Source organism: Furipterus horrens, unplaced genomic scaffold (assembly GCF_987537825.1).
Source record: "Furipterus horrens unplaced genomic scaffold, mFurHor1.1.pri manual_scaffold_5, whole genome shotgun sequence".
Taxonomy (NCBI): Eukaryota; Metazoa; Chordata; class Mammalia; order Chiroptera; family Furipteridae; genus Furipterus; species Furipterus horrens.
The window spans coordinates 68,980,375-69,002,630 of NW_028327175.1; the positions used below are offsets into that span (position 1 = coordinate 68,980,375).

Below are 22,256 nucleotides of genomic sequence, written 5' to 3' on the forward strand. Positions count from 1 at the left end.
TTAATAGAAACCTGTACCTCACACCTCTCTTCTCCTACCAAAAGGGAATTTCCATTTACCATTGCCTTTTAGGGATATGCCTGATTATGGCTGTTACTCAAGAGTTGTCCACTTTCAGGGGGCGCCAGCACATCTTACAAACCCTCTGTAAACCAGGCAACACTTCTTCCTCCTCTGTTAGCCAGCCACAGGGAAGTCTGCGAGGTCCTTATAATGAGGACATCTAGGTGTCTGTAGTAAAGCCATGTTAATTTCTGCCTACAATGTTAACCTTTCTGCATTTGAGAAGAGAGAAATGCAAGACAATAAAAATAAATAGCACAGTAGTCTGAGATGCCTGCCTAAATAGTTACTTCTGCCTTCCAAACCTACCTGTACCTAAAATTTTATTTAACAATAAGTGCTACCTCACACACCTAATTTTATGATTTGCTACAGTAGACAGCACATACTTCATGAGAGGAGTTCAGATCATATGGTGTTCATAATCATGTTTACGTCTAACAAACCAGCATCAAAGAGCAATCCAAAAGTTGTTTTTCAAATGGAGAATAGTGTAGCAGAAGAAAGCAACATCTTTCTACAAAAACCTAAGGGTTCTCTCCTTGATATTGCCATGCAGCCTTGCCGGAGGCTTCCTACATCCTTTCTGTCTGCCATAAATACTGCCTGTATCTGCTACAAGAACTTCATCTTGTTACAGCCCTCTGCATTATCTAGTAAATGGGTTGGAATAATCAACATAAAGCCTGTGCAAGTACAGAGTATGCATGGTGGAAAGAGGAAGCTGTGAAGTGGCCCAGGCCACTGGACCCATAAAAGTCTAACGGTTATGGTATGTCCCTTAGTGTTCTTGTGGTGTATCTCCTACCCTCTGGTATGCATATGCTTTACTAAAGCATCTAAAATTCTTCAACTCACCAAATCCAATTAACTTAATACCATCACTATAGAGTCCAACATGATGTTTTGTGAATAGTAAGATAATCATGGTACCTCCAGACAGTTTCACAGCCTTGTCACTAATGACATTTGAGGGCAGATAATTCTTTTTTTTTGTGAGGGGCTCTTCTGTGTCTGGTATGACATTTACCAGTGTCTCTGTCTCTACCAACTACATGACAGTGGAACCCTCCACCCCAATCATAACAATCAAAAATGTCACTAGAACTGAGAGGATGGCCCCAGCTGAGAACTACTGCTCCAGACCACATTATGACAAAGAAGAAGAAGATATGTGTAAGACAGTGATAAGACAGTGATGATACAGTCTTGTTCCTCCAAAGAAAAGCAAGCCATCTAGACTGTCTTTGCCACTGAGAAAGGAAAGAAAACATTTGCTAGATCAACAACTATACACTAGGAGTCAGGCTCTGTGCTCACTTGTTCCAAAAGAGGTACCAAATGTGAAACCATAGCTATAATTAGTATCACCACCTGAGTATGTTTACCATGATCTAGAGTGATTTTTAGGACTTTATCTAGCATTTGCATCAAATACATTTTTTAAAAAAGAACACAGTAGGAATCACCACCCTTATATCTTTTAAATCTTTGATGGTTTCACTAAGTTCCATAATTCCCTTAAGGAAAAAGTATTGTTTGTGGTTTACTATCTCATATAGGGGCTTCTACTTAATCCACAAGGCAGACAACCAATGGGGGAATTCTGCCAGCCAGTACATGTTTACCTCTTCTCTATCCTAAGACTTGGAAAATAACTATGGGATGGACCCATTGTGGGATAGAGTAGTCTTGGGCCACCTTTATTACTGGAACTTCTTAAGTAGTCTCAAATTCTAGAGATCAGCTCAACTCCAAGCCATTATCTAATCACTTCCAGTGAGTCTGAATACTACTCTTTCCCCTTAACCCTCAGGATAAAAGGTGTCAGGGTGGATTCAGAGGAAGAGAAACATTATATACTCCTGGATATGTTATAAAGTTCTTCAAAGATATGCCCTGGCTGGTTTGGCTCAGTGGATTGAGCGTCGGCCTGCGAGCTAAGTGTCGCTGGTTCGATCTTCCAGTCAGGGCACATCAGAGAAGGAAAACTCTGACTCCAAAAAACCTCCGCTGCCTTGCGGCATACCTCTTCAGGGGAAAGGCTAAGGGAGTAAACCCCGACAGAAAATCCGGAGCCGGAGACTCTAAGGCGGTTTGACGTTGTAGTCAACACCGGCAACTCCTGCGGCGCACCTGAAGCCAAGCTGTATTGACTCCGTCTTTCCCTTGGACCCTTCAGCTGCGAAGAGAGGGGGGGTCTGCTGCATGGGCAACAGCAGACCCTCCATATCACCCTGCCCAGGCTCTGTAGCTTCAGCTTCACTGGAGAGGACACTCCAGCGTCATCGCAAGATGTCAATTCAACACGGGAGGAGACAGATACCGTGTCACTCCCGAGTCGGACTGCACAGCCATTCTCGGCGGTGCAGATAGACTTTTAAGAAGCTACACCATCGCCTCTCGAGACGGACGGGCATGGGCAACAGCAGACCCTCCATATCACCCTGCCCAGGCTCTGTGGCTTCAGCGTCATCGCAAGATGTCGATTCAACACGGGAGGAGACAGATACGATGTCACTCCCGAGTCGGACTGCACAGCCATTCTCGGCGGTGCAGATAGACTCTTAAGAAGCTACACCATCGTCTCTCGAGACGGACGGCTGCCGACGATCTTCAAAGATATTTCTCCTCCCTATGGATAACAAACTCACTTAGGTCTGGAATTGGCTAAGGGGTTGTGAAACCCCACCATATTGATTCAGATGGGGTTTCTGTCCAAGAGACTTAGAATTTTTCCACTATGTTAATTTAATCTCTATAACTTGTTTGGGTAATTAAGCCAAACTTGCTTCTAAAATTTAGCATGCCCACTTAATTTCTATCTCCCCAGGGTCGGGATGGGCAAATGAAGACTATCCAGTACGATGCATATCCCATAGGTCTATCTGAACTTGTGAAAAATAAATTCAGAATGTAAGAATACAAGACTAGATTTTATAGCAAAATGCCATGGGTATGAATTCAATTCAGTAAACATTTACATAATTAACATAAACCAGGTATATTAACTTCCCCAGCCCAATGTCCTGGGCCACCTCAGCAAGCACCAGCTAGCCAGCTAGCCCTGTAGGGTTCCCAAAGCATGAACTAGTGGGCACTGGGCACAAGCAGTCTTATACGGAAATCACTCCTATACAGAGTCACTCCTTCAAGATCAAGAGAGATAGCTATTTTGTTAATTCCTAGAAACAAACACAGAAAGCCAAACAAAATAAGAAGACAAATAAATATGTTCCAAAGAAAGAATAAAAAAAAACCCTAATAAAACAAAAATAAATAATCTGCCTAATAAAGAGTTCAAAATAATAGTCATAAGAATGTTCATCAAACTTTAGAGAACAGAGAAACTCAGTGAGAACTTTAAGAAGGAGTTAGAAATTAAAAAAAAAAACAGAGCTAAAGAATACAATAACCAAAATGAAAAATATGCTAGAAGGAATCAATATCAAATTATACAATACAGAACAGATTAGCAACCTAGAAGGTAGAATAGTGGAAAACACCCAATTAAAACAACAAAAAGAAAAAAGAATTTATAAATAAGTGAGGATAGTGGCCCAGGCTGGGTAGCTCAGTTAGAACAGTGTCCTGATAGGCCAAGGTTGCAGATTTGATTCTAGGTCAGGGCACATACAAGGATCAAACAACAAATTGATGTTAATCTCTCTCTCATTCTCTTTCTCTCTTCTTCTTCTCTACTCTTCTTTCTCTCTCTTTCTCTCTCTCTCTCTCTCTCTCTCTCTCTCTCTCTCTCTCTCTCTCTCTATCTCAAGAAAAAAATAAAAAAGAATGAGGATAGTTTAACAGGCCGGCCTCTGGTACTATATCAAGCATACTAACATTTACATTGTAGAAATCCCAAAGTGAGAAGAGGGAAAGAAAAGGAGGCAAAAAGTTTACTTGAAAAAATTATGTCAGAAAGAGTTCCTCACCTGGCAGGTAAAAATACATCCAGATTCAGGAAGCACAAGGAGTTCCAAACATGATGACTCCAAAGAGACTCACACCAAGACATATTGTAATTAAAATGATAAAAATTTAAGATCAAGAGAGAATCTCAAGGGCAGCAAGAGAAACCAAGTAGTCACATACAAAGCAAACCTCAAAAGGCTGATTTGTGACAGAGAAACTATAAAACTCTTAGAAGAAAACATAGACAGTAAACTCAGTCTTAGCAATAATTTTTGAATGTCTCCCCAGAAAAGGGCAACAAAAGCAAATATATATAAACAGGACTACAGCAAACTAAAAAGCTTTTTTACAGCAAAAGAAACAATCAACAAAACAAAAAGACAACCCACTATATGGGAGAAGATATTTGCAATTGACATATAAGGGATTAATATATTATATTAAATATAAATTTAAAATAGAACTACTATACAACCTAGCAATTCCACTTCTGGGCATTCCAAATAAAACACACACACTGATTTGAGAATAAATGTTTACCTCTATGCTCATTGCAGCATTATTTACAATAGCCAAGGTAAACCTAGGTGTCCATCCATGGGTGAATAAAGAAGACATGTCACATACACACATGCACATGCATGTGCACACCAAGAATACCAGAATATTATTCAGCAATAAAAAATTATGAAATCTTGCCATTTGTGACATGGATGGACCTAGGGGATATAATTCTAAGTGAAATCAGTCAGACAAAGATGAATACCTTATGATTTCACTTATATGTGGAATGGAAAACAAACAAACAATATAGAAACAGACTCATAGATACAGAGAACAAATGGATAGTTACCAGAGGAGTGAGGGGTGAGGTGATGGGTGAAAAAGATAAAGGGGAATAATAGCTACAAACCTCTAGTCATAAAATAGTAAGTTACTAGGATGTAATGTACAGCACAGAGAATATAGTCAATAATATCTTTAAAACATTGTACTGTGACAGGTGGTTACTTGACATAGCATGGTGATCACATCCAAAAGTAAATAAATGTAGAAACACTATATTGCACACTTGAAACTAATATAATATTGTACACCAACTCGTCGTCGTCGTCGGCAGCCGTCCGTCTCGAGAGACGATGGTGTAGCTTCTCAAGAGTCTATCTGCACCGCCGAGAATGGCTGTGCAGTCCGACTCCGGAGTGACACGGTATCTGTCTCCTCCCGTGTTGAATCGACATCTTGTGATGACGCTGAAGCTACAGAGCCTGGGCAGGGTAATATGGAGGGTCTGCTGTTGCCCATGCAGCAGACGCCCCCTCTCTTCGCAGCTGAAGGGTCCAAGGGAAAGACGGAGTCAATACAGCTTGGCTTCAGGTGCGCCGCAGGAGTTGCCGGTGTTGACTACAACGTCAAACCGCCTTAGGGACTCCGGCTCCGGATTTTCTGTCGGGGTTTACTCCCTTAGCCTTTCCCCTGAAGAGGTATGCCGCAAGGCAGCGGAGGTTTTTTGGAGTCAGAGTTTTCCTTCTCTGTGTACACCAACTATACTTTAATAAAAAACAAATTAATTAAAAACTCTACACTTGGGAAAAAAGATGTAGTACTTAGAATACATGAGTAACTCTCAAAACATAACAGCAAAAACTAAACAATTTAGTTAGAAAACATGCAAAAAAAAATACATGAACAGATATTACACCAAGGAGGATAAACAGCTGGCGCATGAGCACAGGCAAAGATGCTCAACATCATTAGCCATTAGTGAAATGAAAATTAAAACCACATTAAGATTTCAGTGCAACCCCTCTGAATAGCTATAATAAAAAATAAGAACTCCAAATGCTGACAAATACACAGATAAATTGACTACCTCATTCACTGCTGATGGAAATTTGTGAATGGTACAGTCACTCTGTAAAGCAGTTTAACAGTTTCTCAAAATCCTAAGCATATACTACCATGTGACCCAGCAGTTTCACTCCTGGAAGTCTATCCCAGAGACATGAAAACTATGTGCACAAAAAAATCTGTACACAAAACGTTCATATCTTTATTATTAATTGGCAAAAAAGTGGAACAACCCAGATGTCCTTTAACAGTTGAATGGTTAAACAAACTGGTACACCTGAACCACGAATACCTACTAACTAGCAATAAAAAGAAATGAACAATTGATAAACACTACCCTGATGAGTGTTCAGAGAATATTATGAATAAAATAGCCAATTCCAAAATGTTATATAATATATAATTACTAAAATATAGTAAAACATTTAACATAAAATAAGGAAATTTATAGTAGAAAAGTTTAAATGTAAATATTCAACTCTGAGAATAATTAAAATATAAAATGGAAATCTATGCAAAAATAGGAAAGCTCATGAGCTGCAAACTATGCAAAGTATTATAGTAACTCTAAAAATAAAGACATAGTAAAAAGACTAAGACAATTCCAAAGTTGTTCTCCTTGAGAAAAGATTAATAATAATAAATTGGCACTTTTCTCTTTCCACTTCTTAGTATTATCAAAACTGTCTATAATGACCAATATAACTTCTCTAACCAGAAAAAATTATATTAATAAAAACACAAGAAAGGAGGTTGACTAAATAAGTAGATTATCTATAAAATTAAATAATATAAAAACATAAATATTCTGCAGCTTTTTTCATATATAACGATGTCCAATATATGGTCTGAGTAAAAAGAAAAGTAGATATCCATAAGTTCAAAATCGTATTTCCTTAAAATATACATTTGAATGTGCATGTGTAAATGTAAAGATGATTTTGTATGAATGTCAGTAAGAGTGTGTGAGTATGAGTGTATGCATGTGTGTGTGTTAATGACTGTGTAATGTAAGTGTCTGTAATTATGTGTGGCTATTAATGAATCTATATATGCACCGAATAAATTTACTTTCCTATATCATAAAAAGAATACAATCCTGGAAACATATATAATTAATACTCTTTCTAATATATTAGTTTCACAGTGGTTAGCCACACTGCCACGCTTTGGGGGTATGTCAATATCAGTGGCACCCACCAAAAAATATAGATACCATATTTAAAATTTTTTAGTTGTTCATATTATTTTGTAACTACCATTGCCAACAGGTAAAGAAACCAAGAAAGACAGTATTTTAACATTAGTATAGCTGTCACTGAATCATGAACATCATCATTATTCATTTCTACTAATTAATGAGCACTTACCAAACACCAGGTACTGCCTTAGCACTGTTTGTATACAATCTCCTGTAAGGTAGTAGTTATCATCATCATGATTTATAGCAGCAGAAAACTTGTCCAGGGTCACATAATACTATCACACAGTGCTGAAGCAAAAATTTAAGCTCTGTCTTGTCTTCCCTTAAGATTCCTGCTATACTACTCCATACTTTCATTCAATGCAGTGGGCTGATAGTATTAAAGTTTAAGAAAAATACACTAAACACACACTGGCTGATTTGTGCATTTTTAAGAACATTGACTAAGAGAATAGAATTTCCTCATTTCTTTCTTCCCACAAACCACATTTTAACCAACCTTCCTGAAGAAGCTGCAAAAAGCATTGCTTAATCTTTACCTCCCATGTACATTATATCTGGTTTGACAAGCTATGCCTATGATCCACTTGAATGCCCTGTATGAACATTTCCTTCTGTTGTATACATTAAGATAAACAAAGGAAATTTATACTAAGTCTATCAAAAAATAATCCTGATATTTAGCACCACCTTAGAGGTACAATAGTACAGTAGATACATACTGAAACCAATATTTTAACAAGTAATTAGACAAAAACCAAAAGCTACTCTTTCTGAATAGGCTTCTCATTTTAGCTTCCTTTTTACACTATAAAATTTTCAGATCCCAAATCTTACCCCCAAAAGATCATTAATGGCAAAAATATTTTGCCTCTGATAACATATTTCTTCCCAAATTCAGTGGCCAAAAGAGAAAATGCCCCACAATACTTTAGGCCAAGTTTATGGAACATGTGAACAGAGAATCCTAAACTGCTTTTATCTGCCATTACCTAGTCTTAATGCCTCTGTGGAAGGACAAGTCATTAGATTCTTAATATGTCTTCATTGAAGGGATCCACTCATTCATTAATTCATTTAACTCAACAAATGTTTCCTCAGCACCTACTATATATCACATGCTGTTCGAGGTGCTAGCCATGAGGTTTCTAAATTCAATAAGAACTTTAAAAATCACGTACTTAGCCCTGACTGGTATGGCTCAGTGGGTTGGGCATCATCCCACAAAACAACAGGCCACCAGTTCGATTCCCAGTCAGGACACATGTTGGGTTGTGGGCCAGGTCTCCAGTTGGGGGCATTGCAAGAGGCAACCAATCCATGTTTCTCTTACACATCTATGTTTATCTCTCTCTTTCTCCCTCCCTTCCTCTCTCTCTAAAAATAAATAAAATCTTTAAAAAATAAAAACCATGTACTTAGATATAAGAGAGCACAGAAGAGATTTTCCCAAAGCCTGTTCAATGAAACACTAATCTGGAAGAGAAAACTTAAGAGTTGAAGCAGGGTAAGAGGGCAGCAGCATAGGACCAGAGTCACTTCATCAATAAGTTCAGAATTCTATGTATCATTTACCTAGCCAAAGATTCACAAAATACATTCACTTTTACAGTGGCGCAACAGAGACACCTCTTTAACTTTCCCTTTTCCCCCAAATTCAGTGAACCATAGAACACATTTTTAACATATTCTTCATGCCTTCAGAAACTATACTTTGCAGATCATACTTTGGGAAATGCTGAGATATACTCTCTTGGTCAAGGTCATGGATGTTTAAAATGTTTACCTATCGGACAACAGTAACTATGAGCAAAATTGAGTCTGTGCTAACTTCTAATTTTCACATGTTTTTCTACTTATTTATCTCTGTGACTTCCCTCTATTTCAGAAGTTTGGTTATTTGAATTTCAACAAAAGTGGTTACATTAGGTTACCTAGTATTTCATGATGGTTGTGAAACTCCTATTTTAAAGGAAGATGTAAAGCAACAATCCTGAAATGAAAAGAAACATTTTTCTCTATGCACACAGTTGAAACTTTACAAAATAATTAAACATTAAACTGGATATGTGTTTCCTAAAATGCACTGATACGATAATCTGGGTAATTTTTTAAAATATGAATCCCTGAGTCCTACTCCAGACTTACTGAATGAAGATTTCCAATGGACATTAAATAAGAGTAACAACCATGCAGAATAATTCTTATTATCTAGGAATTTGGGGTGAGAGTGAAGTGCCTCTGATATTAAAAATCATGATAACGTGATCTGGATAACTGATTAGTTCTAGCTCTTTTACTTTGTGTATTAACTTTAAAAATCTTTCTGAATAATTTGTTTTATTACACCATTACATTTTCTAACCTAAGAAATCACCTCTCTTCTTTATTCACTTCAATTACATGGGCCCTGAAAAAGGGGATACCTTCTAAGAAGGGCCGCTGATATCTTAACTGGGCTTAAATTTGAAAAACAGCAAGAATAACAACAACAAAACAAAAACAGATCTTGGAAGTCATTTCTAAATAGGAGCCTCTCACACAAACTGTACTTTAAGGAGAAGCCTTCACTAAACTGCCTTCCTCCAGCACTAAACTGCCTTCTTCCAGCACTGAGCTGCCTTCCTACACTGTTTTTCTGATATCTGAGCCAGCCCTTGAGGAGTTCCTGGAATCTTGTTTCAAACAATAGGACTGAGGTGTACCTGTCCAAGTTAAGTAGAATACCTATATCTCCATCAATATCTCCACGGACTAAGCCGAGCAACTCCACACTGATCAATTAGGACAGTGCCTTGTGGACCGATCAAACTTGGAGGATTTAGAGTCCTCATTTGCATGAGGATGAACCAATTAGGGACCAGGGGTGGGACTTCTCTCTATCTAAGTTCAGAGAATTCACTTTCCTCTTCTACTGAAGACTGAAAACTGCATTTTCCTAGCTGGAGCTGAAATACCAATGACGTCTTGCCGAACAGAGCAGACCAGACTGGCACAGAGAGGAATGGAACTGAGCGGATCAGAGCAGAGTTGCCTAGCTGAGTAGGAGCCTAGCCTGAGGGCCCCTCAGAAATGTGCTATATCAACATTGAGCTGTTTTGCACTGAATAAAGTTTCCGTCTTCACTGCACCTCATATTGAGGATTCCTGTTGGTGTTAGTGACCATGGCTTGACAGTTACAATAAAATTAAAATATAAGAAAAATAAAAGTGATTTTCATGAGGAAACTGTATTATCAAGAAGGAGGAACACTGTGGTCAAGCAAAATTGAGGAATTCTGTACTAAATTAGTGCTTGAAAAACTAAGATTCTCAGCCCTATATCTTCTACAATGTAGGCAAGCATTCTATATATATTTTTAAATCCTTAAGAGTACAGCAATTAAAAATTAAGTACAACTTTGAATCCCACTCTAATCATTTTCCTAGTTAAGCTTTTTAAGAAGTCACCCTGCATAACCAATCTTTTGGTACAGAATTGTCTCTGAAACATCAATCTACAATATTAGAAATTCAGTGCTGAAGCAAATGAAAAGTGTTGAGAGCTACCTTTTTTGAGAGAAAGGGAAGGAAAAGAGAAAATAATGTAATTTCAGAAACGTTATCCAAATATTAGTCAATAAACAAAAAAGAACTTTACTAGATTTAGTAATTATCCTCTACAATTCCTAACTATTTACTAATGACAAAGGAGCTCCTGCCCAAAGTCTCAAAGAGAGAAAATATTTGCTTTATAATATTAAATTAATGATCACCCAAAAGGAATTAAACAGTGCTTGGATGAAAACAAAATGTTATGTGATAAAGATTTGTTTATTACATTTTTTAAATGTGTTATATTAATGTTATGTTAAAGTATATCAAAAGTGTCAAAAGCACTTACTTGAAAAATGTTTTATTATAATTTTATTTTTCAGGTTAACATATGCAAAAATTAGCCTTTAGAAGCCTTTATTTCTCTAAGTATAATTTTTCCCTTCTTTGTATCCAGTAACAACCACCAAAACTTCCCTTTGGTAAATGTTTTTATCTCCATTCAAAGTTAAATAATCACTTCTAACCCTTATGTCTCCATAAAAGAACCCCTTAAAAAATATTTTCCCAAACCTACTTAAACTTATTTTTTACAGAATAGAAAATTCAAGCTGTTTCCAAACACACTTTTCTACCTTTTGCTAACTCCTAACCTCTTTTTGTGTTCTATTCACACCTGTGGAAATTTTAATGCCTATCATACTTCACATTTTGTTTTCTTCTACTTGCTATTTATTGCATACTTTAATCTTTTCTTACAGAGATTATCTCTTTTAGACTGAGCTCTGACTTTGCTTTCCCTCAAATTCAAAAACAACGACAACAAAGAAAAGCACACAAGGAATATGTTAATTCTCTCAATGTCAGTTTCAAATTAAATTACATGTATGATTTTAATTAATAAAATAATTTCTTAATGTTATGCTCTTTAGGATATTTATGTTATGTTACCTAAGAAGACTGAACATTCCCTTGCCTCTAATTTATCCACAGGAAGTTTTCAATGAATTTGTTTCCTTTTACCCCATAAATCCTGTTTTCTTCTACACTGAATAATTCATACTTTTGGTTATAGGATCCTATACTTGCAAAGGTGGATTAATTCACTTGAGCAGCCAAGTTATTATGTTTTAAAGAAAGTACAGAGCGTTATAACTGGCATTTTGAAATTGGAGAAGTGGTTTAAAGTCATAAAAATATTTAAATTATTTGATATAGTTATAAAACCTACTATGAATAACAAACAAATATTTGGAAAACATTAAACAAAGCATAAAAACTAGTATTAGTTTTAGCTGTTATTGAGCACCTAAAAAATCACTATTAAGTCACTTCACCTCTTGTTCTAAGGTTTTACACTATAAAAAAACAGGGTGGGGCAGCGGCAGGTTTATGACTTCTAACATCCCTGATATTTCTAAATGTCTGACTTCCTTTAGATACATAATACAATTTTAGTCCTGAGTTTTATATCTGTTATATTGTAAACACCTACACATATACACAAACATACCACAATGGTATTTCTATTAAAGAAATAGTTCAGGAAAATAAAGAATGTCAAAATTCAAAATAGTGACCAGACATTTTCATATATTGGTTGTGGGACAACACCTGCTATATTCCTTCCTAAAAGTTACTGTGACATTATGAAAAGTTAGAATAAGGAAGCCCTTCAAACCCAGTATTTGCACTTCTAGGAAAGAGAATAAAGAATGACTTATACATTTACATAAACAAACATGTTCAAAGATAAATACATATATACAACATTGCATATATAATAAGCAGTTCAAACTTAAATCCAAACCTGAGATCTTGATTTTCACTCCCAATACTGTTCTACCTAGTCTTCCACATGCTGGTAAATGGCCCCAGTTGGTCAAGGCAAATATCAAGGAGTCATTATTCATTTCTCTTTCACAATTCATCCACTAGGAAGTCCTATCTCTTTCTCCTTTAAGATATAATGAAAATCAGTCACTACTGCCCCAGTCCCAAACACCTTTATGTCTCACCTCGACTATAGTAAAAACCTCCTGATGCTATTCTCCCACTTAACCTTTGTCCCTCAGAACAACAGAAGCCAAAATGATCATTTTAAATAAGATCATACACTTCCCTGTGTGAAACTCTCTCATGCTTTCCATTGCACTTAAAGGAAAAGCTAAGTGCCTCATGACTTGACCTGCCTCTCCAAGCTCATGTCCTGCCAGGTTCTCCCTCGCTTTGATCATGCAGGCAAAACTGACAATTCCTAAAACCTACCAAGCTCTTTCCTGTTCTAAGTCCCTTAATCATGTTTCTCTCCTCCCTAGAAAACATTTCACTATTCTCCCGGCAACATGTATAGTTCCTATCAACAAATACTTATTTTATGAATGACAGACTAATGTAAGGGCAACCTGAGTTTCTGCTTTCATTTGCCACAGATAAGCTATTGTTTAAATTATGAGTCTTAATTTAGAGTAAAAATTTGACATATCAGCCAATACCTACAGCAGCTAAAATAAAAAATATTAGTAAGAATATGGTGAAAACATACACAGTATACAATAATGTACTAAAAGTCTATCATCGGGCTTCAGCAATCTTCTTCGCTTCAGCTCAGGCCAAACACACACACACACACACACCTTAATTTGTGGCCATTTCCCTTTGAGAAATAGAAATTGTTTCGGTTGGCTGCAACTCAAGGTGCGTGTGGCAAGAGATGAAGCTAAGAAGATTGCTGAGGTCAGGCTTTTATAATGGAACAGGTGATTATGTTTTAGAGAGTCAAAGGTTTGTTAACAAAGTTTGTGTACTATATAAACAAGTAGGGCATCTGATAACCTACTAGAGTGAGGGATTAGATTCAGTACAAAAGTTACCTCCTATAAGCTATAAATGTAGTAATATTTTTGCTGTCACAGAAGCAGTATCATGTTTCTTGTGTGACACACTAAAATTTAGATTTTTCCCTTACTGTTAAAGATTTTGAAGGTGTTATACTAAAGTCTATGTACCTTGTTCCTAAAACTACCCTAGTGAAATTATGTGAAGATGGCTTTATGAAATCTTACCCAATCTTAGATAATGCACTAGACTCAAAATAAGTACTCTTTCCACTGATAACATATTCTCCTTATCTTAGTCATTCCAAACTGTACCACATATTAAAAACATACTCTATTGGCCCATATGTTTGTATATTCTATTTTTATTTCCAAATGAAGTATGCTTATGGAAAAGCGTACTTCTAAAAATCATGCTGCATAATATATACTTTGTTATTAAAAATATTTTCCTATTTGTTATCATTCTATAATTGGGAACTTGGTCTCGGGAAATTTTAACACTTTAATATTAATTTTCAATATTAATTCTCATAAAAATAACAATCTTAACTTTGAAAAAATAATGCCTATATTGCAACAGGTCCCAATTCTCCTTTCTTTTTACTCTAAGCCCTAGACTCTGAAAGCTTCTGACTTGGTAGCCTTCTGATTTTATTCTATATTTGCTCTTAAAATTCCAAAAAGAACAATAGAAATGTTAAGGTCTAGTTTCATTAGTATATTCCTCTGCTATCACCATAATTGTTTTTCCTTTAAAAATGATTCTTTAGAGGGGAAAAAGTAGAAAGACGAGTAATCAAATATCTTTCTTGAGACCCTGAATAATGCTTCTTCATCTAACTGGAGCAACATGTTTGATAACTCCTGAAGTTCTGTGTCTCTGGAGAGTGCTAAGTCCTTCAGTTATTAGGAAAAGATTCAGCTCTCCTATTAATTTCATCTCTCTTTATCTCATATGAGGAATCAACAAGTCCTGGTGTAGAGCTGTAAGCACAGCAAATAAAACTACAAAGGGAAAAATTATCAATCTTAGAACTCCAGTGAGTTTACAGCCTCAGAGGAAAACAGGTCATCACTTTTTGAGGAGGACCGTGGGTAATATGGGGAATGAGTATCAGAGGATTAAACATTTGGAACCACTAAAGTGATTGCTAATGCACAATCTGTCTCTGTAAACTCCTTCACAAAATTTGCATCAGAACAAAGCATTGACATTGAGCAGTGGAAGAAACCTTACCCTACTTACCTGTACAAGGGAGTTGCAATATATAGTTAATGGCCTAGTTTCATCCTACTTCTTAAAATAAACAAAAACACAACAGAAACTTACCTTCATAAGGGGATCCCAATTGGTATTTTCCACTAAAAAATTTTGGCAATGAAAATACAAGTGCTCCCAGTCCTATCATAAAGGATGCAAATGCAAGCCATCTTGGTTTGTGTCCTCTTTCACCAATATATGATACAAATAAAGACAACAAACAGAATGAGATATCATAGCTTGATGATATCAGGCCTGTCAGCGAACTCTTCATTTCATAGCGCTTCTCAATAGTGGAAATGCTAATATTTACTAGGCCATTTACTACGACACCTAAAAGAGAAAACAAGAAATTATGTGCACTATTACAACTTTACCATATAGTTTATGATTATTAACACAATACTAAAGTTTGGTTGCTCATTTCCTTTGATCCCTTTAAATGTACCAATTTTAAAAATCTCTAAGTTTCAAAGGTAGGCAACCCAAACATACTTCCTTACAAATCAGTTTCCTTTTAAGTTGCCCACTTGTGAGTTTTCAGGTGTTAAATAAAATTGATGCTTACCACATCCTAAATTGTAGCTAACTTCATTTTTCTTTCAATGCCAATCAAAAAGTCAGACTGGTAAAGTCTCATGAGGCCAGTTGTCAGCTTCAAAGGGTAGCATACGCTCACTGACCTCACTCAGAAGAGTACAGAAAGTACAACTGATTCCAGAGGTCATCTGAGTAATGCTCAAACACTTCCCAAGTTACTCAATCCTTAAACATATTTCTCTATAACAAGAGATCCTTGACTTAGTCTTAAGAATGTTAAAGTTGAGCTCTCAAACCATTTTCTTCCCTTCTAACACTCTTACAGACAGACATTAAAGTTAAATATCCTGGAGAGAAAGTAAACATAAATTAAGAGTCTTATTTCAACTACTGGTATTTTAAATCATAGGCAAAGGAAAAGAAAAAAAAAAAAAGTACACTTCATCTGCTTATTATAAATATGAAGGAGGACTATAATGTAAACAAGGAAAAGCTGAAAATCAAATTTGGACTGAAAATAAAAGTGTCCTCCAAATATTGATAAAATTTACAGCTTAAACATTACTATAAATTAAAAAGAAAAGGCATCTGATCAAATTATAAAGTTTTTGATTATTGGGTTGGCCAAAAAGTCTGTATTTTTTCCTGTAAGATAAAAGACACATTTTTCATTTTCACCAATAACTTTTGATTTGGATATCTTGACTATGCTGGCTATCTCCTGTGTGGTATATAATGTTGATTGTTGTCAATTAATGTCTTGATTTGATCGCTGTCAACTTCAACTGGTCTACCTGACTGTGGAACAACATCCAGCAAGAAATCTCCAGCACAAAACCTAATAAACCACTTGTGACCCATTCAGTCAGTCACAGCACCTTCTCCATACACTGCGCAAATCTTTTTTTGCATTTCAGTTGCGTTATCTTTCTTGAAATAAAGGATAATATGCCAAAAATGTTACTTATTTTCTTCCATCTTCAATATTAAAATTCACCAATTTTGATAAGTCTTTTATTAATGCATGCTGATATGACAGTTGTCACAATACAATCTAACAACATTGTTTTGGGTAAAGTTAAAGACAATGAAGCACTACTAGAGATATCTTATGGGGAAAAAATCAAATGAACTTTTACTTAAGAGAATATAATAAACTGTTTTCATTTATTTATTAATAGAAGGAATATACATGAGCCATTATCTCTGCAATTTCTTTAAATTTTACATTATCAAGACTGTAACTGAAAATATATTTCAAGAAAATTAATATGACATGTTTTAAAGTCTTAACATGTTTTTTACTTTTATGCCAGTTTAATAAGTCTGTAAGTCAATTTACAATTCCTAAGATTTCAATGTAAAAAAAAGTATCTAAAATACCTAGGGATGACATATTCACAAGGAGATAAGGTTATCTGAGAACATGAAAATTTCATCATCCAAAAATCAAGTTCCCAAAACACTTGCCATACTGATTAAAAGTCAGTCATTATTAGAATGCCTTGCCTTTATGGTAAAACTTTTCTGAAAAAGTAATTTTGTAAAGTCTTGCAGAAGTATGGCACTTTAAATACCAATCCCAGTGTGAACTCTATGCTACAGAAGTTCCAAGAACTCTGCTTTAAAAAAGAAATAGAAAGAAATTCTATAGAATATTGCATAATATGTCTCTCTATCATCAATACATGAATACAGGAGGCATAGTAGGAAGTTAAGTCCTCAGAAATATTCTGTTATCTCAGAGAAATGTTATGTAAACTCACTTGACAAGTTTTGGGGTTCTCCCCAATAAAACACCAATTAATATACCATGGAAATGGCCTTCCCAAGATTCATGTTTGAGAAACATATGGTAATAATGTTTTCAGTCATTTAAACTTAAACTGGAACAAGAATTTAAGAGTCACTTTTATCTCTGATTATGCTCCTTAAATTGGGGACCTCTGGATAGATGCAGTTCCAGGCAGAACATTTTTTAAGAGTGGCAATTATATTTGATAATAATTTTTAAATGTTATATTAAATGTAAAATGATGTCTTCTGGAGTAATCCAGAAATTTCAGAATTCATTTTAATATAAAACACAAGAATTTTTGTGTGTGTCCAACTTCTTTGAAATTTTCAATCCTTTGACACTGAGATGCCTCACAATTATGGATTTTGGACAACTAAGATCAAGAAATTGAGAAAAAAAGAACTTCTATGGGACAAGAGAGGTAGAAAGTAAAATAACTCTCGCACAAAACTACCTTTATAAAAGAGCTGCAGTTAGTTCAACTTGCAATCAACAAATAATTAGCACTTAACTAGTGCAAAGCAAGGGACATGGAGTTCTTTTAAGACAGGGAAGCAAAAATAAGAACAGGAAAAACAGATTTATATATATTTGGTTAATCTTAGAAAAGAGCAACTTCCAACCCCTCCCTCAACGTTTTTTGAATGGCATTTCTTTCAATCAGACTTGCCCCCTTACAAAAAAAATTTTTTTAACTATGACTTAAATTCTAATTAACCTTCAACATGTCCTTTGAGATGCTGTACCTCAATATGTACCTCCCCTCAATTTGTCACGTTGGTGTGAGTGTTGTTTGCCATTCTTTCACCTCCTGCATTAGAAGCACCATCCCACAGCAGCTTCTACCTTCTACCTATGTTTTCTTTTTCATGGAGACATTCTCCTGAACCCTACCTACCATTAATCCTCCAAACGAAGCTTAGATTGCAAACTCCTCAGGGTATAAACCTGGGCTTTATCAGTAAGTCCCAAGAAAAAGTAATAGAAATACTTGAACAAAAGAGATAACGCATAACTGGAGTGTTTGAAAGACCTCACCCTTCAACAACGCCTCAAGCCTTAGCTAACAGTATTGGACTCCACGTGTGCCCGCAAGCAACTCAAACTACATATCCTCACAAAATATGAATGCTTATATCTAACTTAAACATATTCCACAAGCTTCTCCTTTGAGAACCACCCTACTACCCTCACCTGAGAGTTTATTAATTCATCCTTCCGTCCCAGAAACTGTAAAAAAAAAATCCCTTCAGTTGGGGGGGTTTGGCAAAACGCATACTTTAGTCCTGTAGAATGGATTCCCCAGGGCAACCTGTTCCCACAGGAAGGCTCAGGTGGTTTCAATCTTCCCTGGAGGTACTGAAACTGCTAAACTGAGGTAGGACACCAGAGAGAAAAGGCAGTATGGCAAGTTTTAAATCGTGTTTGCGAATAAAGAGAAGCTAAATGTGGAAGTCTGAACCCAGCTGGTTAATGTGGGTGGGAGCGCTTGCGAGTCCGCGGCTGGGGCCGCCCCGCAGGGCGCGTGGACCACCTGGCTCCCAGCGCACCTGCCCTTACCCCCGCGCCGCCCCCACCCCCCGACCTCTGCGCCTCTCCTCGCCCTCCCCGCGCCAGCGAGAGCTGCACCTTACCTTGCGTGAGGGCCAAGAGGCAGTAGTGAACCAGAAACCCCTGGGGTGTGTTGCAGAGCTGGAGACACTGGGGCTGGAAGTTCCCCCACCCGCAGGGCCCCTCCTCATATTCGGACTCTGGTCCGGTCCGCTCCCGAGAGTCAGGGGGCGTTGCTGGAGGCGGAGGTGGCTCTGGGGGCTGGTGTGGCTGCGAATCCTCTTTCTGGGCATTGGCGGACAAGGAAGAGACCTCGACGTGAGAGGGCGATGCAGAGAAACGGCGCGGGGTGTCTGGGCTGGAGTTGAGGAAAGCCGGGTTCTCAATGCCTCTGCTGCCCTTCATGGTCAGGATGGGTTCTCCCGACCCAGCGCGTCGGAGTAGGGTAAGAAAAAAAAAAAAAAAAAAAAAAAAAAAAACAGGTCCCGCCCTGGCTCCTCCCCTGGGCAGGTGGCCGCGCCCCGCTGCGGGGAGACTCTCGCTTCCCTGCGTTCCTCTTCTAGGGCTTTAGTGGCGCAGCCGCTGCGACCCTCCTCCGCGAGCTCCCAGCCTTAGGGCTCTGTAGTTGGAGGTGGCGCTCCCACGCCTCACCTGTCGCGGCTGGGACGAGCCGGAATGCGCGGCGTGGGTGTGCGGCCCGGCCGACGCCAGGTGAGGAGGCCAGGGCCCTGGCGTGGGGACCCCAGCGCGCCGCTCTCCTTCGCGGAGCCCAAGGACTGGGAACCAAATAAAGGCAGTGGGAGTCTGGTAACCACAAAGCTCCCCCTGGGTGCTGGCAGGAAAGCTGTGAACATAGTTGCATCAGGAGGTCGTTCAAGAAAACGCCCTGTGGTTTTCTTCCTTAGCTGCTTACCAAACCGGCCTAGATCTGAACTCGAAAAATCTAGCAGTCACAGGTACATTACTTTGGATTCCATGAACATTATGGTAAGAATTTTACCTGTCATCCTCCTTAAAAGGGGAAATCCCTACCCTCCCGCCCCACCCCAGCACAATATAGAAATCTTTTTGGTTTTACTTCCCCAAAACTGAAGGAATAGACGTTAAGAATTGTAAAAGCATATATATGATATTCTTTCTGCAATATATTGCATATTTAAGATCAACAGTATTCATGATCATGTAAATAATTTCTACCTGAGAAATAAATAAGAAAAACACTTTGAAGAACTGAACACTATTTACCATAGTAGTTACAATTTATTCGTTCATTTATTCATTCATGGGCAAATATTTATTTCCTGGACGCCAAACACTGCATAAAAACTGAAAAATACCCCTAGTCTCCTGGTGCTTTCATTCCAATAAGAGACAGATAATAACTAATAAAGATATAGTACATTTCACTGTGGTAAGTTTCAGGCGGAAAAAAGTAAATCAAGCACAGGCTAGAAAGCATGTGTTGGGGAGAGGGAGGAACAGGATGCAATTTTGATATGAGTGGTCAGGGAAGGCCTCACTGAGAAGGTGAGATTTGAATTAAGACCTGGAGAAGGGAAGGGAAGGAGCCTGGTATGTTGGAGAAATAGTGCTGGAGTGAAATGAGATACTTGGAGAGCAGCAGGCATTAAGGGCAGGTAAAGGGATGCATGTGGGGTGGATGAGAAGTGTTTGGGGCCAGACCTCGTAGGCCACTATAGGACATTAACTTTTATTGTGAGTGAAATAGGAAGATTTGGAGCCAAGGAATGACATGAATCTGATATGATTAGGTTTTCAAAGGATCCATCCTCTCTCTCCTTCGGAAGATAGACTAATGTATCCCAAAATAATATATTTTAAACAAAGATGTTTTTAAAACTATACATAAAAATTTCAGAATGTTTACTTTCCCTAAGTTAAATGTTTATTCCAATAAAGAACATAATAAAACTGCACATGTTTTCTTTTTGCTAGGTAATCAGGATCACATATACAAAGTTGTTATGCTTCGTAAGACTGTAGAATGTTAAGGAACCTACTTCCTCAGAACTAATTACTAATGATAAAATATCTCAAAATAGGTCTCAGATGTCACTGGGTAATATACTGCTATATTATGTTTTCAATACACTGCTACTATTATTCATATATATGGACTCTTTTATTAGAAGTTGGAGTACTTTACTATATATTAATTAATCATGCTATCAAGTTCTAGAGAGAATTTTTAAGTGTTGCTGTCTTTATTTAACACTTGGCTGATTGCCTGCCCAAGAGGCTACTTCTACATTCAGTGCTGCTAGCTCATGAGTAGCAATGATTTGGTAGCAGATGTTGGTCTTCTCCGGTGTAAGCTTTAACCCAGGGAAGAGACTATAATGATGGAAGTGTTCCCTCTCACACCAAAATAAGATGTTTTTATTTTTCTAACTGTAGGCACTAGGATCAATTAAGATAACCTAGAGGAATGTTTTTTAAACACTACTACTTTTTTTTTTTTAAGAAATGTTATTTATTTATATTTAGAGAGAGTGGAAGGAAGGGAAAAAAAAGAGGGAGAGAAACATCAAATGTGTGGTTGCCTCTCGCCCACCCCCAGCTGGAGACCTGGCCCACAACCCAGGCATGTGCCCTGACTGGGAATCAAACCGCAACTCTTTGCTTCACAGGCCCATGCTCAATCCACTGAGCCACACCAGCCAGGGTATCAAATACCATTACTTCTTAATGAAATAAACTAGAATTCAGAAGAAAATACAAAGTGTGTGACTCATAAGTAGTATTTTGTGAAATTTTTGTTTCAATTATATATGCTTTATTTACTGAGTTGAGGGATTGAAATTTTTAAAAATACAGACATATATCCTGTTTTTTGTTCCTTCAAAGTCAAAATAGGTCTAGACTGACGTAAAACATAGGGAAAGCATAGAAATAGGAAATAACATTTTAAAACGTCTGTTATATATCCCATTATTAATCCTTCCGAAGGCAACAGCTATTATTATCTATGTTTTACATATTAAAGAGCAGATTAGTAACTGAACCAAAATCATACAGCTAATAAATAGCCTGCCACTTATTAAAAATACAAAGTCAGTACTCTCAGATATCTTCCCTGGACTTTGCATTTTTCTTTTAATTACTGCAGCCTTTTTCTTTTGGTTAGAATTATTACATAGGAATTCTAAGAGATCGAGATTCATATTTACCTGTTGTTTATGAGGTTTAAAGACTAATTCTGCTCTGAATACCCCAGAGTTTTTAGATATCCAAATTACGCTTAGTATGTAATCCTCCTAGGCCGTCTATCAAAAACATTTAGACAGAAATGGACCGAAAGTGACGTCTAAACGTGCAAATAGATATGGTCACTGTTTTATCTATGAAATATGAAGTAATTTAACCAATAAGCAAATTCTGCTTTCTGAGATGTAATTAAGTACAGTCACAGCTTAAGATTATTTTGCAACTTTGAATTAATAAATTCAAAATAGCACAATTATTATGCACTTAAATCTGTACTCTCTAAGGAGAAATCTCTACTCTTGCAGAGTTAGAGTTTTGTTGAGAGACTGGCAAAAATGGTATTGCTCCATTTTAAATACATCTTACTCTTACTGAAAGTGGTATCAACATCACTTTCCTGTTTCCTTGCATTTTTTATGCTGCAATAATGGAAGGAAGGGGGTTCAGATTTGTTACAAAGACAGAAAAACA

At 37.1% G+C, this 22,256-nt stretch overlaps 1 protein-coding gene across 1 annotated transcript in view; it reads right to left on the reverse strand.

Annotated features, from left to right (window-relative positions):
- Positions 1-18,962, reverse strand: part of SLCO4C1 (solute carrier organic anion transporter family member 4C1) — a 69,854-nt gene extending 50,892 nt beyond the window's left edge. Inside the window, exons 1-2 of the mRNA XM_090276524.1 lie at positions 18,641-18,962; positions 14,738-15,001 (exon numbers count right to left, since the gene is read on the reverse strand). Of these exons, the coding sequence (XP_090132650.1) occupies positions 14,738-15,001; positions 18,641-18,962 (586 nt within the window). The remainder of the gene's footprint in view (positions 1-14,737; positions 15,002-18,640) is intronic.
- Positions 18,963-22,256: the final 3,294 nt, after the last annotated feature.